Here is a 15,902-nt window from a genome sequence, read left to right as displayed (position 1 = left end):
ATAACACAACATCCTGACGTAAGCATGCACATCCAAACCAACTAATACATTGTGGAAGCACCTTTTTCATTTGTTACTACACTTTGTAAACTCTTCTTTTCAAAAAGTTCAAGATCCTACAAATTGGAAGGAAATCTTCTGTGTGCAGCTCTCATTGAGGTCGTTCCACATTTTTTCAATTGGATTGAGGTTGGGGCTTTGACTGGGTCATTCCGGTCGACTTGGATGACTGCATTGAGTTATGTTCATGTTGTGTGAAGTTCTTCTTCATCTTCCCCTTTCTGACAGATACAAAACACAATGATATTAGGAGCTATTCATTGTCCCGTCTATCTTGGCAAGAGCCACCGACCCGGCTGGGGCATCAGTAGCATTTCTGTGCAGCATCACTGCATCATCGTAATCTCAAGTCTTTCACTTGCAGAATGATGGTGGAAGTCAGGGCCTGTTGCAGTGATCATGTAATGTGCTGCAATCCTTGATAATGTGGTCAGTTAAATCTACTGTAAATACATTATCCCCAAACATGTACAGTCATTATTGTAGGTGTGAATCCAAGACTTCCTGGTTGTCCCCATGGACAGATGAGCTTCTATCTTCAAGTACCACATGTTAAACCAAAAGAATGACAGACTATCATACGTATGTTACTCTTCATCCACATATTCAGCGACTTTTTGATCCGTGAACACATAGTTCCTGGTTAAACTAATGTAACTGGTGAGGGAAAGAAACAGATGTGTTACAGCTAGAAATGTTTCTCCAAAAACTGTCAAAGCAAGGTCCTGATGAAGAGAAAGCGTGTGAAGAATTATAATAGCACACATTTCATGAATACATTTACAACATTAATATGATTTCAAAGTTATTTTATTCTTCACAACTTACTTGGTTTTCGGTCATACTCTTTAGAAATGTTACCGTACATGTGAGCACACAACTTCAACAAAAGGCCTCTTGGCTGGAGCCAATCCTTAAAACACAGAAAATATTGATGTGATTGCGGAAGATATAACAGATTTTTTTCACATATCAGTTCGGTTTATCATGTGTCATAACTATCATGTGCAGTTTTACTGCTGCGAAGTTTGATTAAAACCCCAGATGGGATGTAGAGCTTTGCCTTTCAGGTCAAAGGTCATGGGGCGCCGGCTAACTAGCCCTCTGCTCCAGTAAGAACACGTCTACACCGTTTGTGTCTCACAGCACTTGAACACATCGTCACCGCTGAACTACCTCATGATTAGACCTCCTAGACCTCCTCTTTGACTCTGCCTGTCACAGGGTCGTCTTCCTAGAGAAACAAGCTGCTTTTATTACTGCTTTGGGGGAGCGGATGTTCAGAATTCAAGCAAGTGAAGGTAGTTTAACATGACTCCATGGGTGGTAATAAACAGGTTGGAAATTTAAAACCTAAACTCTGCATTAGTGTCTTCCTCTGTAGGAATTACTGAGCTCTCGTTTACTCGCAGAATGATGATGTAATGTAATCTAAAGGCAGAAATCTATTCTGTTCTTTCACGGTAGTGTAGACTTCTGCAACCTTCCAATGAGCATCTGTAGTTTAGTCGTATTAATCTTGAGTACTGCAAATATACAGCAATTGTTGTAGGTGTGCAACCAAGCCGTCGTGGTCAGAATAACCTCCATCTTCAAGTATCACATATTCAGCAGATTTCAGCAAATGTTCAGTGAGTAGGGATACTTCCTAAACATTAAGAAAAGATAAAGACTGAAGTCCTTCCTGTTTTGCTCTCTTGTTTTGATTCAGTGCAGTGGTGATGTGCTTATATGTGCTAAAGTGTCTTGAATGTCTTCTGCGTCATCAGATACTCTTTATACCCTAAAAACTGTAATAGTGTTAAAATGACTAACCTAAAAATCCTTAAAGGCCTCTCCATCTCAGAGTCCCCGGGTGACTTTCAGACAGCCTTCATCTAGAAGTATTTTCTCTTATAAAACTGAAAGATACATTCTGAAATATACTTTCTACAAAGCATGAATCTCAAATGTGCGTTGCTTGTCACATATAGTTTTCTAGCATCTCCTTCACCTCATTGTGGTGCACCATGCCGTAATGGGCTCATTACTGATCCCCTGAGGCCTACATGCGTATGCCATTAGTGAGAGCCACAGTTGTCGTGGGTATTTTACCCTGAAAAGAGGCAACAAAGCGCCCATTCTTTTTAATCCCATATTGAAAATAGAATAGTCTCAATAATCTTTATTATCATTGTTATTATTGACAGTTTTAAATAAAAATGGCAGACCCAGATGTGTTCGGTGTGATGTCAGTATTCCAGCATCTTCCCGTTGTCTGCAATAATCCGTCTTCCTCTTCCTTCTGCCCCACTTCTTTCCAAACTAGATGCCTTTAAACGTAATACTCGATGAAGGACTGAAGCAATGTGGCCTTAAAGCAATAAAGTCAAACTGAGTCATGTAATTATCGGGCAAACCCTCCTTGGTTGTAATTTTTTACAATTTAGCCACTAGAGGACAAAACTTTGCACACACATAATGGTAGAAAAAACCCCACATTGAAGTACATCATTGTGTGGATGCATGTGGAAGTGTTCAGGCATGTGTGTGGGGGGTTAATAAAAGAGAGAGAGAGAGAGAGGAAAACATCCAAGCAAAGCAATCCTAACTGCTGCAGAGATTCACAGTAGCTGTCCTTTCATCACTCAGAAATAAAAATAAACACAATTATCAAATCTCTGCCCAGACAGCACTCCTGCTGTTAACCCATGTGTTCTGCTGCTGGGAGCTTCCCCAATCCGTCAGATCGAGGCGCCCGTTTCCTTCCCAGCTTCATGATTACCCTGTGCGGGATCAAAGCAGGCTTTCATTTTTGTTTTTTTTAAACCAGTAGGATACTCTTAAGAATTTACTACCGAGCTGGTCGGGCTTCTTCAATATAGTTGGAAAACTCGCATACAGATGGGTTCATGTCAACCAAATCAAACCCTATATTGATCTGAGTTTTCACTCAGAAAGGGTAGCCTTCAGACATGAAAGGGGGGGAGCAGTCCCCACTCCAAGAAGAAGAAGACACACCCGTGTAGCTCCATGCCCCAACTCACCCCATCGACACGCACTCACTCCTCATCTTACTCCCCGTTCCCTACACTCTCCTCAATTAAGCCTTGCACGCTGTAGAGATTTTCTCAGAAGTTGTCGGGGAGGACATTACCTTTGTGCGAGTAGTCTGAGATTCAATGCAGGACCTCATTAGGGAAGTAAGCTTCTCGGTTAACGGCCTGAGCGGTGGATGGATTCCCGCCTACCTGGCATCCTTGAACCCTGTGGAGCAGATACTTACCTCTGCTGCTAACACTGGGGTTACACCTGGTGCATAGTCTTGGCAACGCAATCCCAATGTCTGTAGACGCCAAGAACCCGGAGATAGGATTCATTCCTTTAAAGAGTGATCCTGTCACTCTATAAGAAAGGTCATGAACCAGGTCTGTTAAGGAATGTTATGTTAAATAGCTTCTGTTTGTTTTTTCCATAACAAAGTCAAAAAGTAAGTAAAAAGTAACCATTTAAAATAAAAACTAGGAAGGAAGATATTCTAATTGTTGGCAATAAATAACAATCAAAACAAAAAAGATAGAAGGGACACATTCTTCTTTCAATGCATAGATTTATTCAAGAGCCTACATGCATCTAGTGAATCAGATATTACATACCGAGCATTTCACTACAGTTCTATCTCCGCCAGTAACGTTATCTACCGAGCAGAGGGAGCGTGACTTCAGGTAGACATCACTCCACTATATTTTTACATCACAAATAGTTGTTTGCTGCTATATTAATGCTCTGATTGTCGTATATATAGCTTATTTAATTCAGATTTTATATACATATATTTGGTAAAAAGACATAAATGAACACATTACATTTGTGTAATTTGTATGTTATGGCCACAAGGTATAAGTGATAGGCCTACGTTAAACAATTTATAAACTCTTACGGCCATATTTAAGGCTGAGTGAAAGTGGGCTTGTGTTCAGTGAAAAGAACATGCATGTTAGAAATGTTAGATTCGGCTGGTCAAGGTTGCTTAGTTGGTGGTTGTTGACTTTTTTACTTTTTCCTCCTTCAGGTCAGAGTTTCCTTCCAATCCAACAGACACTCAACCGTCAGCAATGATCAAAAGGCCGCCGTTTTCACCAACGTTTCGTTATCCCTCATTATTTAGCACCAAAGGGAATGTGACAATGCATGTGTTTATCATAACGTAGCAATTGCTTACTGTAAATCACAGTCTCAACAACACAAGGAGCCGACTCCTGGGCTGAATTTTCCTCAGTAACAAAACACAGATGATCAGGTGAGACGAGAATCTAAAGCGAAGGGTAATCCATGATGGGAAGAAAATGCTTCCAGAGAAACTTCAGACCCTCTACAGCCCCTTGCTTTGTCTAAATTCAGTTTTCATCGATATAAATGCATTTCTCAGCATTATCATCCAGCTGATCCTTCCTGTTCTTTCATAGGACTGACAACTGACAAGCTACTGAAGTCGGATCTTCTCTTTCAGACAAGATAGTATTATTTGTACATCTTCTTCCTCTAGGACATAGAGCACTGCTGCAGTGGGTGATATGCTCCTTCATTACCATGATCACACACACGTGTTTGTTTTTACTCAATCACACACACACCGGCCTGCAGCTCCTCACTTGCACACCAACTGTGTATTAATCAGCCATTGAAAGTATAGTTCCAAAGAAATGAAATATTTCCACCTATATATTTTGAGCGTTGCTTTAGATGGGCTTAGACCTGAGACCCACAGACAAGTTGAGGAAGTCGTATAATACTGTGAGACGGACTAATATGTGATTGGCTCCTGTCTTTTCCTGGGATTTGTTGACACCTTATCCATGAAATATGTGTGAGTTCATATCTCTTTTGTCTTAAATAAAACAAAAACACATTTACTAAAACAAAGTATATTGTCTTTAGTCTTTAAGGCTTCATTCACTAGCAAGGAGCACACCATCAACTCAATGCGTTTAACGATTTTATTTGTGGGACATGAATGATAGAGGATTGTTCGTTGATTCCTTCTAGTCGGTCGGATGGGTTGTGGGGAGCTACGTCGGAGGGTCCGCCGTGGTTACGGACCCCTTTAGGACCCTACGAAAAACATAGAGAGAGAGGAAGAGGAAAAAGGGGGTTGGGAGGGTGGGGTTGGGAATGCGTAAACGAGACGGGAAGAGTGGGTTAGGGAGGTATTTATAGGAATACCGGAAGAGGCGTGTCAGAGGTGTGGTCCTGCTCCCGAAATTACGCTAAGTAGCTTCAATATAATACGTGTTATTGCACATTCATGTATTTTTGTGGGGAAAAAAAGCCATATATAAAATAGTTTGACAAAAATTCAATAAATGCGTGCTCGAAGCTCAAAGTAAGATAAAAACGTATCCGAGTGTCATCGCAGTCGTATAAGCAGCAGGCCTACACCCTGGAAGACTTCAGGGAGGCTCACTGTGGGACAGTCCTCGGTGATAAAGTGCTTTCATGCATAGAATTTTCGGCAAAGTTACAAACCAAGGACCAGACGTGATTCACCTCTACCAGTGCTCACTTCAAGCGGTTTGCTATAGAATGCATTTTTGTTCTGTTAGCTCGAAGCCCGTTCCAGCTGCAGCTGGCTGCTCAACAGCGAGGGTTGCCCATTCGACAGAAACAGACAGTTCTGAAGATCCGACACTTGCAGAAAGCGCAGAAATCACAGCACACATTGCCTGAAGAGTTACAGCTTCCCCACAAGGGAATGCAGTTAGCAGGAGGAGGAGGGCGCTTCTTCACAGCATATTTGCTCTGAGAGAGAGAGAGAGGCAGTAACAACAAATAAATAACTACGCTGTGTGACAATATAGAATATATGAGTACAGAAAAGAAGGAGGCATGAATGTGTTTTGAGAGAAAATGCTGGTCTGGCCAGATTGTGAGAGAATAGGAGACTCATTCTTGACTTTGGCAGCAGTACGTGTGTAACAAGATGATATTTGTTCAAACAGGCCACTTAAAAGCTTTTTTTAATCTTCCAATTCCAAAATAATTTCTCTTCTATTTTGTATTACCTTTTTTTGTTTCTTTGCTTTCTTGTTCTTCTGCCCTGATTTTGGCAACTCTGTAGGAGAACATTAGAATAACATGATGCTTCTAGAATGTTTCACAGCAGAAAGAAATGCATTATCAGCAGATAAGACAATGAATGGTACTGAATTGATAGAGATCATCCACATGGCACTTTATTTGATTTTTTCATAAATCAATTATTTTGGTCAACCTTTACATCTGTCTCTGAGTTTTACAAATATGCAAACACTTAAAAGTTTGTGTGTTTTTGGCAAAACCTCATTGCTCCACCCTGCCTCCTTTTCTGAGTAAAGTCTTGCTCACAGCAGAGCTGGAGGTAAACAGTGACAAGGCAATTCCGTCTGAGGGAATGTTTCCCACAATTTCATAATTAACAGAATTTTTTTTTCTTACACTTCTCAACCATAGCTAGGGGCGACTGTGGCTAAGTGGATAGCAGGACCGTCCTTCAATCAGAGGGTCGGCGGTTCGATCCCCGGCTCCGCTAGTCGCATGTCGATGTGTCCTTGAGCAAGACACTTAACCCCAAAATTGCTCCCGTAGCTGTGCCTACGGTGTAGAAATGTGGTAGAATCTGAACTGTAAGTCGCTTTGGATAAAAGCGTCTGCTAAATGACTAATGTAATGTAATGTGGCCTCAGTGGCTGTTCAAATCAATGCCAGACACATTTGTGGCGGGGGTGAACGTGCCAGAATTTACATTGCAAACAGTTTAGTTTCTCTTGTTAGCTCACTGGCCATCTTGCATGTTCTGTACATTATTTACCTTTGGAGAAAGTTAGTTTCGTACCAATAGTCTTTCAAAAAAGCTACCACTTATTTAATTTCACAACTGTCAGCTTGTCTGACTTGCAGGCTTGTACATTTGTGCCTCATCAGCAAACACCATAAATGACATAAACGATCAAAAGTTTGAGACATTTTAACAGTTCCTTTCAATCTGGACTGTGACTTAACAAAGTAAGTGAAATCACTTGAGTTTAAACTTTCAAACTTACCAACAATAACAACAGGAGGTGAGCCTTTGTAAAGGCTCTGAGACAGAGAGTTAGATACAACGGCCCTATTGGTGGAGAGTCTCTCCTCAGGGATGTGGGCTGAGGCGAGGAAGTACTCTGTCCAAACGAGGACAAAGCAGCCAAGCAGCATGAAGGCATGCATCTTTCTCTGTAACAAAAGTAACAACAGTATATATTTAGAATTAATGTTATTTTGGCAAGTAAAAAGCTTGATTTAAAAACATGACACACGCACACATCTCCAGCTGGGAAATCGGCGAGCGGCTAGTTCGTTACGCTCCAGAAGCTCTCTTAGCTTTTTTAAAAGTAGTTTAAGAATAAATAGACAATTACATGGCACATTCATATAAGAACAAGCAAAATAGATCTCACTAAAGTACCTTTCTTGATTTAATTTACAAACGGCTATCATTCTTCGGGGTATGCTTTGTGGTACTGGATTAGCCTTTCTGCTAATGTTGCTGTGTTAGCTTTTGTGCTGCTAGTTAGCTCTCTGAGCAGCGGCTGTCACTCATCCTTTGGCTCAATGGCTGTGTGCTCATGAACAAGGTAACGTCTGGAGTTCACTGTCGGCCTATTTGTCCGTGTTTTCTTTCATTTAATCTGTTGCGAGCTGTTGTCTGTGTTTTATGTTATCTGTCCTTTACACGGCTAGTGGGTTTTTAAAAATGGCGGATGCCAGTGCTGCATTGGCTCATGTTTTCGTACAATCACCGTACACTTGCATCACTCATGGTTCCGCTTGTGCTTGGAGTACCTAAACCCTCAAAATGGTGTTCTAGGAACTACGATCAGTCTTTGCTCTTGTGGTGCAGACCCCAAAAAAATAGGGCTTCCTTGAACATTTGAAAAGTTTCCCCGGTCCGAAAACGCCTTATATTAACTATTATATATAATTTGCTTGCTTGGACTTTTTGAAGCAGGTTCACAGCGACAGTCTGACATCTGCTGCTTTCTGAATTGTTCCAACATGTTTTGCCCACCGCAAAACCCACTTGATAAAAGCCAGGTGGTGTTGAAGCAGTAACAAGTCCCTCGTGCAAATGTGACACAATAGTGGTCAATTCTGGTCTAACAATGTGGTCAGGTTTGCTATGAAGTTCTCCTTTTCCTCCTCATTTGCTATCTGATGACATTGCTGTCAGAGGCTGCTACAGGCCACAAATCACCGTTGGTGCCTGCAGGCTAAACACTGCAGCTCTGGTTGGCGGACAGCAGGTCTTGGCGGCCCCCAGACATTTTACAAATGAATACTAAGCTGCTGGAAATTGGCAGCTAAAAGTAGAACAATGGTTTCCGCTTTGTGTAATAAACGGTACACTTATTGCATAGACCTAAACAGGAGTCATCAACATGCAAATAACATATTTCAACATTTATTCTATGTGACTATGTGCTTTACAGCGCTCCCCGCCCGGACCTCGCAGCGCCCTCTCTCCATGCGTTGAGGGACGGGGCCCCCTGCTCCCGGCGCGACTGTCGACCGGGTCGGACTGTCCTTCAGTGCGCCCCAACCGCGTCACCAGGGCGGGGATCGGCTCAAGTAAAAGGCGTCAGGGGTCTGCGGCGAGGGTGAAGCCCCGGTGAGGTGGGATCCCGGCCCCGCGGGGTCCGGCACACCACCGGCCCCGTCTCGCCCGCACCGTCGGGGAGGTGGAGCGTGAGTTTGTGCGATAGGACCCGAAAGATGGTGAACTACGCCTGGGCAGGGCGAAGCCAGAGGAAACTCTGGTGGAGGCCCGTAGCGGTCCTGACGTGCGAATCGGTCGTCCGACCTGGGTATAGGGGCCAAAGACTAATCGAACCAGTAGCTGGTTCCCTATGAAGTTTCCTTCAGGATAGCTGGCGCTCACAGTTCTTTTCCCACTGCATTCACGTGAATATGGTGTATAGAAAGTGCTGAATCATAATTCTCGCGGTGCCCACGTTGCCTGAAGTCAACGTGGTTGAGGAAGGTCCTCAGCCTTCTTTGTTATGCTGTCACTCATGATGACACGCCACTCTCAGGAATGCACTAGTCCGACAATTAGTATCAGTATCAGTGGGATATCTTCCAAAAACACTGAAAAATAACACAATTTGTAATAAAACAAGAGTCAGTAAATAACTGACAGCAACATGAGGAGTTCAGATTGCTAATCTGGCAAAATACAAAAGACATGACAAATGTGAAAGTAGCCGGTATGGTCCGGTACTCCGCACCACTAAAAGATTCAGTGCCGGTACGCATGCAGTACCGGGAAGAGGGGACAGCAGCTGCCTGCTGAAAACCCACGAACAACAACCCGTCACAATCGCATTTCCAACAAGTAAACACATCTGCTAATGTTAGGTCGACATACAGTTAGTTAGCAAAGGACGCTTTATTTTCGGCTCGGTTTGTCTGTTTTCCTGTACATGCATTACGGTACGTTTCTCTTTTGTTGTATCTGTTCAATTTTACATATTAAAACTGGATAGGCTTCAGTTGGGGGTGGGAGGAGAACATTATGAAGTGTTGGAGTAGGAGTACCGGGAAGAACGTCAACCTACTTTCGCCCCTGGACCTGATCCAGTTAATGGCTGATTGAGGAGGATTTTCTTTAAATCAATTTATAGAATCAATTTATAGAATCCAAATAGCAAAAGAACAGATAATCCCTCTCAATCATCACTTATGACCCACTAGAAGTGTGTCTGTATTTCCTTATTTTACTTTCTTCATGCTGTTTCTGGGCGTCAACCTCTACGACCGGGTGCCAGATCGCACGCCAACGGGAAGCTACAAAAATGACGGAGACTTCGCCAAAAGAAAATATAGCGAGGTGAAACACAAAGCTTCCAAAGCTTGTGAATCCAAAACAAGGGTGAACGCGGGTTTGGCCTTCACATGCTGGCGTGTGCTGCCGGTGTCGTTGAGCAGGGGGAGGAGGCGCCATCTTTAAATGTTGTGTTTGCAAACCCCAACGGAAAAATCTCATTGTGCCTTCAGGGGAACACGTCGATTCATTTTTCATCCATGACAGCTTTGGAAGCAATTGTTAACAGACACGACTCTGAGCTGACCACAGTCACTGCTCTTTGTGCAGCAGGAAGCAACAGAGCGCCTTACAGCCACCTGGGCTTTAAATGTTTGACAGTCAACAAAATAGATTTATGAAGCAGATTTCTAAGCCTTAAGCAGTTGCTTTGAAAGCAGTGGAAGCATAAAGCAAGAACGTCAAACACGTTGTGTTAAATAGCACCTCAAACCACCTTTACACATCTCCTGCCCAGCGTCTGTTTCGACTTTAAAGCGTCAACACGGGATCAGAGTGGCTGTCTTTCATGAGGGTTTGGAAACCACACTTTAGTGCATTGATCCATTTCAAAGTGGGATGATTTAAAGAGGTGCAACAATGGCAGGGGAAGTTAACAAGCAACAAAAACATGTGCAGATGTATGCATGTATGGTCTCATTGCTCTGCTGTCCAGATATGAGATGCAGACTGTAAAACAGTTCAGGGACCAGAAAAAAACGCAGATCATTACAGTATTTTCTCAGTAGAAACCTCAAACCACATCATTTTTAGATTTCAACAGCATTTGTTCGGCCATTTTTCAGTATGAAGTCGGCCCTAACTACATGTTAACATCTATCGATGCATCTTTCTGTAACTTATAATGAAATAACTGCGCTTACTGTCGTGATTTAAATGTACTAAAAGCTCAAAACCATGATGACCAGTATGAGAAAACTATGACAACATCAACCAAGCAAAACAAAGTTCAATAATGTAATAAATTCAGCACATAGCTTAATAACAACAAAAGAGTACTCTCTTGAATGTGTGACCAAATCCAGGACTACAGGACATTCAGTGACCTGGACATGTGAGAACCTTTTTACGGAGATTAATACGATAGATCGCTAGCATGTGAAATAATTGTTCACGTAAATGAGCCAGGGGCAGAGCGACTCGGAGGCAGGGCTAACGCGCTTTTTTCCATTTGTAGATCTAGTTCTGTGCTCTATTCTACAACCTGCCGTCCAACCATGTTGGCTTCATGCACCACTGAGCAACTGTCACAGGAGTGAGTGGGGCCCTGCCTCCGACGCGGTACCCCACTTCTCTGTATGAATCCGTGAACCTGTGGACACGGTTCTTTGTGTTCGTATCACCTTCTATTTCGTCGAGGTCACTGGATATCTTGTAGTCCTGAATTTTCTCACGCATACAAGAGGCTTCATCAGTTTGGAACCGATTGACTAAGTCCAGTTGCTTTACATTAAGGACTCTGCTTGTGTCGTGTAAATCTAGAAGGCGCGACTACGGGAACAAGGGAGTGCTTTTATTGATTTAGTTGCAATTTAGAAACATTCAATGTTGTTAATCTTTGAATATACTAGCTGCAGATGAGGGCGGGGCTTCCAGGATATCGTCCGCAGACCGCGGCTCATTGACTGCAGTTCACTTCACAACAGAAGTCTTCTTCACTTCCCTGGATTCAACACGAGCGGATCGTCGGCTGGAAGCAGAATTGAAGAGTGTATTTCACCGCTGTGAGTAAAACTGTATTTACGCACTGTAAGAGTTTATAGTAACTTAAGACACTAATGGCGTTACCGTTAACGCTAAAACATCCCGGCTAAACACATCCATGCTTTACTTTATTTGATTATGTCAAAGCAAGGGATCAATACGCCTGTTTGGAAATTACCTTCGCTAAGTGTATTTCACCAATGTTTTCGACCGCGAGTTTCCAGGAGCAGATCTATTGATTTAGAGGCCTCGGGCAAACGCCATCTTGCATCACTTTTTATCCTTCCTCTAACTGGGAACGTTGGTAGAAGAGGTAATACTCAAAACTATGAATACAAGTCCTGCATTCAAATGTTTACCTTAAGTGAAAAGGGAAAGAGAGGCATCATCAGCACAATATGCTTCGATTAACATCCGTGATGTAGTTTAATGAATGATAATGCATCATATTTTAATTGTTATATTTTGTGAGTAATAAAATCTTTATCGGCAACGTAACCAGTAACATTTGGTAACATGTCGTACTACAATGTTTTCCTCTGTAGAAGAAGTACACAGTTAGTAAAATACTGTGTAGTTGCATATTTCAAAGTGCGTTCGGGGCTTTCTGCAAGTTATTTTGAGGTACAATCAGTTAGAATAGTAATAAATAATTCATTATTTCTCATCTCTAAACAGTTGACTTACCAGATGCTAAAGTCTGCCCGTGATGGGTTTTTTTCATCACGAACCAGAGTGTGTTTCACTGCTGACTCTGACCGCGAGTTCCCTGAGACTTTTGGTGTGTGAAGCAACTAAGTCATGGCGGGTGTGTCGACGAGGACCCAGGGAAGCGCAGTGTTGAGTGTGAAGCTGCTTGCACGAGCCGTCCTCGAGAAAGCTGCAGGCGGCAGCACCACAGGCCGAGCATCCGGCCCGTCTTTAACGGGCACTGAACTAGTTTGAACAAAAGAAGCACCAACACCAAAAATGATTTACCTCGGCAGACCCCCCAGATTTATGAAAGTTTATTCTCTTAAAGCGTCCGGGCGTGACTGCTCGCCCGCCATGCAGATGTTGTCTTTCTTGTCTGTCTTGACAGATTTTGAGCCTCGACTAGCCACAGGCTGTGTTGTATCGTCTCGTCACATGATCGTCACTAGACATTGGACGATATCAACATACTTATTACCCAGCAGTTATCATTGTATATCTGAATATGACAAAAATACCAAAGAAAATAAGAAATTGTTCATTTAATTGAATAGTTTTGTAACGTTTATTTACAGTTTTTTATAGTTTGTAGAATAGGCACATGATTTGGTTGTAGATTGCTTTTGAGTATTTCACGAAAAAAAGAATGAACGGACAGAGTTTGGTATATATAGCAAATAATATATGATTAAACATCAGCTGGTACTTTAGCGTAGCTGTATTTTCAAAGTGCCAGTTCCAAAGTACTTGTAAGGTTCTATCCTCTGCTTCACACATTGATGGAGGGCCTGCTCTCTCTATGCTCCAGTGGGCCCCATAACGACCACGTCCTTATTCAGGCCATGTGCCCCTGAAGGAAGACCTTGATGAAGGAGCAGCTCCCTGACAATTAACACATCTGGACATTTAACGAAATGTGTAGCAAAGATGAGAAATATTGCTTTGAAAAGTTGATATTTCACAGCAAAAGGCAGCCTTTGTCGAACTTGAAAGGAGACACAGGTTCATGCTGCCAACGAGAGAAGACAGGAACGGTTTGAACAAACAAGAGATGCACAAAAGAATGCCTCTCAAGTGGGCGACGTGAAAGGAGTAACTGAGACCCAAAAAATTGTAACTTTCTGCCACCTCAGGCTGCACCAAGAGGAGGACAAAATATATATTCTCTTATTGTGTTTCTCAGGAAAAAATATGACTGATGTCAGTGCATCTCTGGACTTCTGGCGTTAGTGGTTTTGTGGTGCTGAATGGAGAGCTCCTGTAAAGTGCAGTTTACACACAACTTTTAATATGATGCAGTGTTCTTCGACACATAATACTGAAGTTATTAACGAGGATGTGTTAAGGGTAGAAACAGTCCTCTCTCTCTCTCTCTGTGGTGGTTGGACGGCACAAGTTGTTATTGCTGCGTCTTTAGTTGGAACAGGACTTGGTGATGCTTTGTTGTCTTTAATAATTACAGCACAGTGGCTGTTAGGTAGAATTATCTTGATAAGATGATGAAAATCAAGTCCGGTCAGATATTCTTTGTTTGTCTATTTCCCATCTGGACTTCAAAAAACAATTCATTCAATTGAATTCATTTTGTACAGCCAAAAATCACAAATCACAAATCTGCCTCAGAGGGCTTTAACATGCATGTCCCAAGATAAAAACATTTTAGAAATTTCAATCTTGAAAGTGGAAGATGTATTAAAATTAATCATTTGTTTGATTATGAAAATAATTGTGAAATAATAGCAGCACATTCTCTTGAGAAAAAAATCATTTGACTTCGATGGAAAAAGTAAAACAAAATACTTCAATTTAAAGTAAATATAAACTATAAACGACTGAATGCTACGTCAGGCATTGCTGCTCAACAGCTGATCACACACCGAGTCACACACTGAGTGCATCATGCTATCTGTTAACCGATCAACACACACAGACAGGAAACAGATTGTTCTACACAGGACTAGATGTTTGCGTATATGTGCAAATTGAAGTCTTGTTAAACTGCACATGAAACATATTTAAACACCAGACCCACAAGAGAAAAAAAAAAAAAAAAGCTTTTGGTAATAATTCCAATAATCCAAAATAAATTCGATAGAGCGAAGAAAGAACATGTTCTTAACTAGCGTGAGGTTTCAGGAGGGAACGTGGAGATGCAGTTCCTTGTTACTGTAAATCTTGTGATAAGTTTCATTATCCCCGATTATGTGCTGTCAATTTAAAAGGGGAAACGGGATTTCAGCTGTGCTTAACGGGTGCGTACTCTGATTAGATTAGCAGCACTTTTATTAGATTACAGTGAAGAAAGTGGGTGAACACAGCTGCCACGACAGCAGAGGAACCAAACAGGTGTTACCAGTTTCACTTAAAGTCAAGACAATTTTGTGCATTAAGCCCAAATTGAACAAATCACACACACTGCCTCAGGGGGCTCTACGGTCTGCATACGACAACCTCTGTGCTGTTCAACCCCTGTGCTGTTCAACCCCCGTGCTGTTCAACCCCCGTGCTGTTCAACCCCCGTGCTGTTCAACCCTCGCTTGGGAGAAGGAGAAACTCCCCAAACAAAAAACGCTTCAACGTGGAGAAAAACTAATGAAAAGAACCCTCACCAAGAGCAAGTGAGTAGAGCCCTCTCTCTCCCAAGACGGTTTAAACAAATGTGTCTCAAAATACTTCAAACGGAAGTTGTCATGCTGGTGCAACGATTCCAATATTGACATATTAATAATAGTGCTAATAAACATGCATATAAGTTGCAGAACATCACTTGTAAGAAGGTAAATACACGAGTAATTTAAATAAAATTACGGAAAATGAAATTTGATCAAATATGCTCTGACTGGGTTTTTCTGGCTAAGCGTTAACAAAACATCTGACTTACATTTGGTAGAAATGTATGCAGGTATCCTCATCTGTACTTTGTCTGTTTACACACACACACACACACACACACTTTCTGAAGAGACATTTATAGGAAACTGCGGTGCAATTAAACACACAGGGTTCCTTTTTTAAACTGATCTGCTCTGCTGCAGATGCTGCTGGCTCCACTTTCACAGACAGGCCTGCGTGATTATATTATTTCCTTTGCAAGTTTTTTTATGGTTTCAAAAATCAGAAGGAGGAAAACAGACGCCAACCTGCAATATTTCACCCCACGAGTTTGATGTTCTATTCATAACAACGGACACAAGCGTCTTACTGTAAAAAGCGGACTAACATGACTTTTTTTAAATGAACACATTTGTACACACAGAAGTCTGTTGAGACACAAAACAATTCAAACTGTGTTAAGCAGCTCCGATAATGATTAATTTTACACACTTATGAAGATCAAAGCTCAGACCAAAAGCTAGATCAGTCAGTGCTTTTACAGAAACAACCCTTATGATCATAACCTTATGTTGGGATGGAAGGGGGCGCCTGTCCCTTACTTTGTCCCGCCCCTTTTTATGTTTATATGTATAATAAATACATAAAAATAATCAGTTATGAATGTCAAAGGACACCCCAAAAACAATAACACTGAAGTAAAATAGATTCATAGCAAACTGCTCTACCCATTGTG

At 41.9% G+C, this 15,902-nt stretch overlaps 1 protein-coding gene across 1 annotated transcript in view; it reads right to left on the bottom strand.

The window, feature by feature from the left end:
• Positions 1-5,181: 5,181 nt before the first annotated feature.
• Positions 5,182-15,902, bottom strand: part of asip1 (agouti signaling protein 1) — a 28,298-nt gene continuing 17,577 nt past the window's right edge. Inside the window, exons 2-4 of the mRNA XM_031853624.1 lie at positions 7,119-7,287; positions 6,102-6,151; positions 5,182-5,838 (exon numbers count right to left, since the gene is read on the bottom strand). Of these exons, the coding sequence (XP_031709484.1) occupies positions 5,674-5,838; positions 6,102-6,151; positions 7,119-7,281 (378 nt within the window). The 5' untranslated portion in view covers positions 7,282-7,287 and the 3' untranslated portion in view covers positions 5,182-5,673. The remainder of the gene's footprint in view (positions 5,839-6,101; positions 6,152-7,118; positions 7,288-15,902) is intronic.

The sequence above is a fragment of the Anarrhichthys ocellatus genome, unplaced genomic scaffold (genome assembly GCF_004355925.1).
Source record: "Anarrhichthys ocellatus isolate YVR2014 unplaced genomic scaffold, GSC_Weel_1.0 scaffold1, whole genome shotgun sequence".
In the NCBI taxonomy this organism is placed as follows: Eukaryota; Metazoa; Chordata; class Actinopteri; order Perciformes; family Anarhichadidae; genus Anarrhichthys; species Anarrhichthys ocellatus.
Note: the sequence above shows the minus strand (reverse complement) of the source record. Positions and strands in the feature narration are given on the sequence as shown.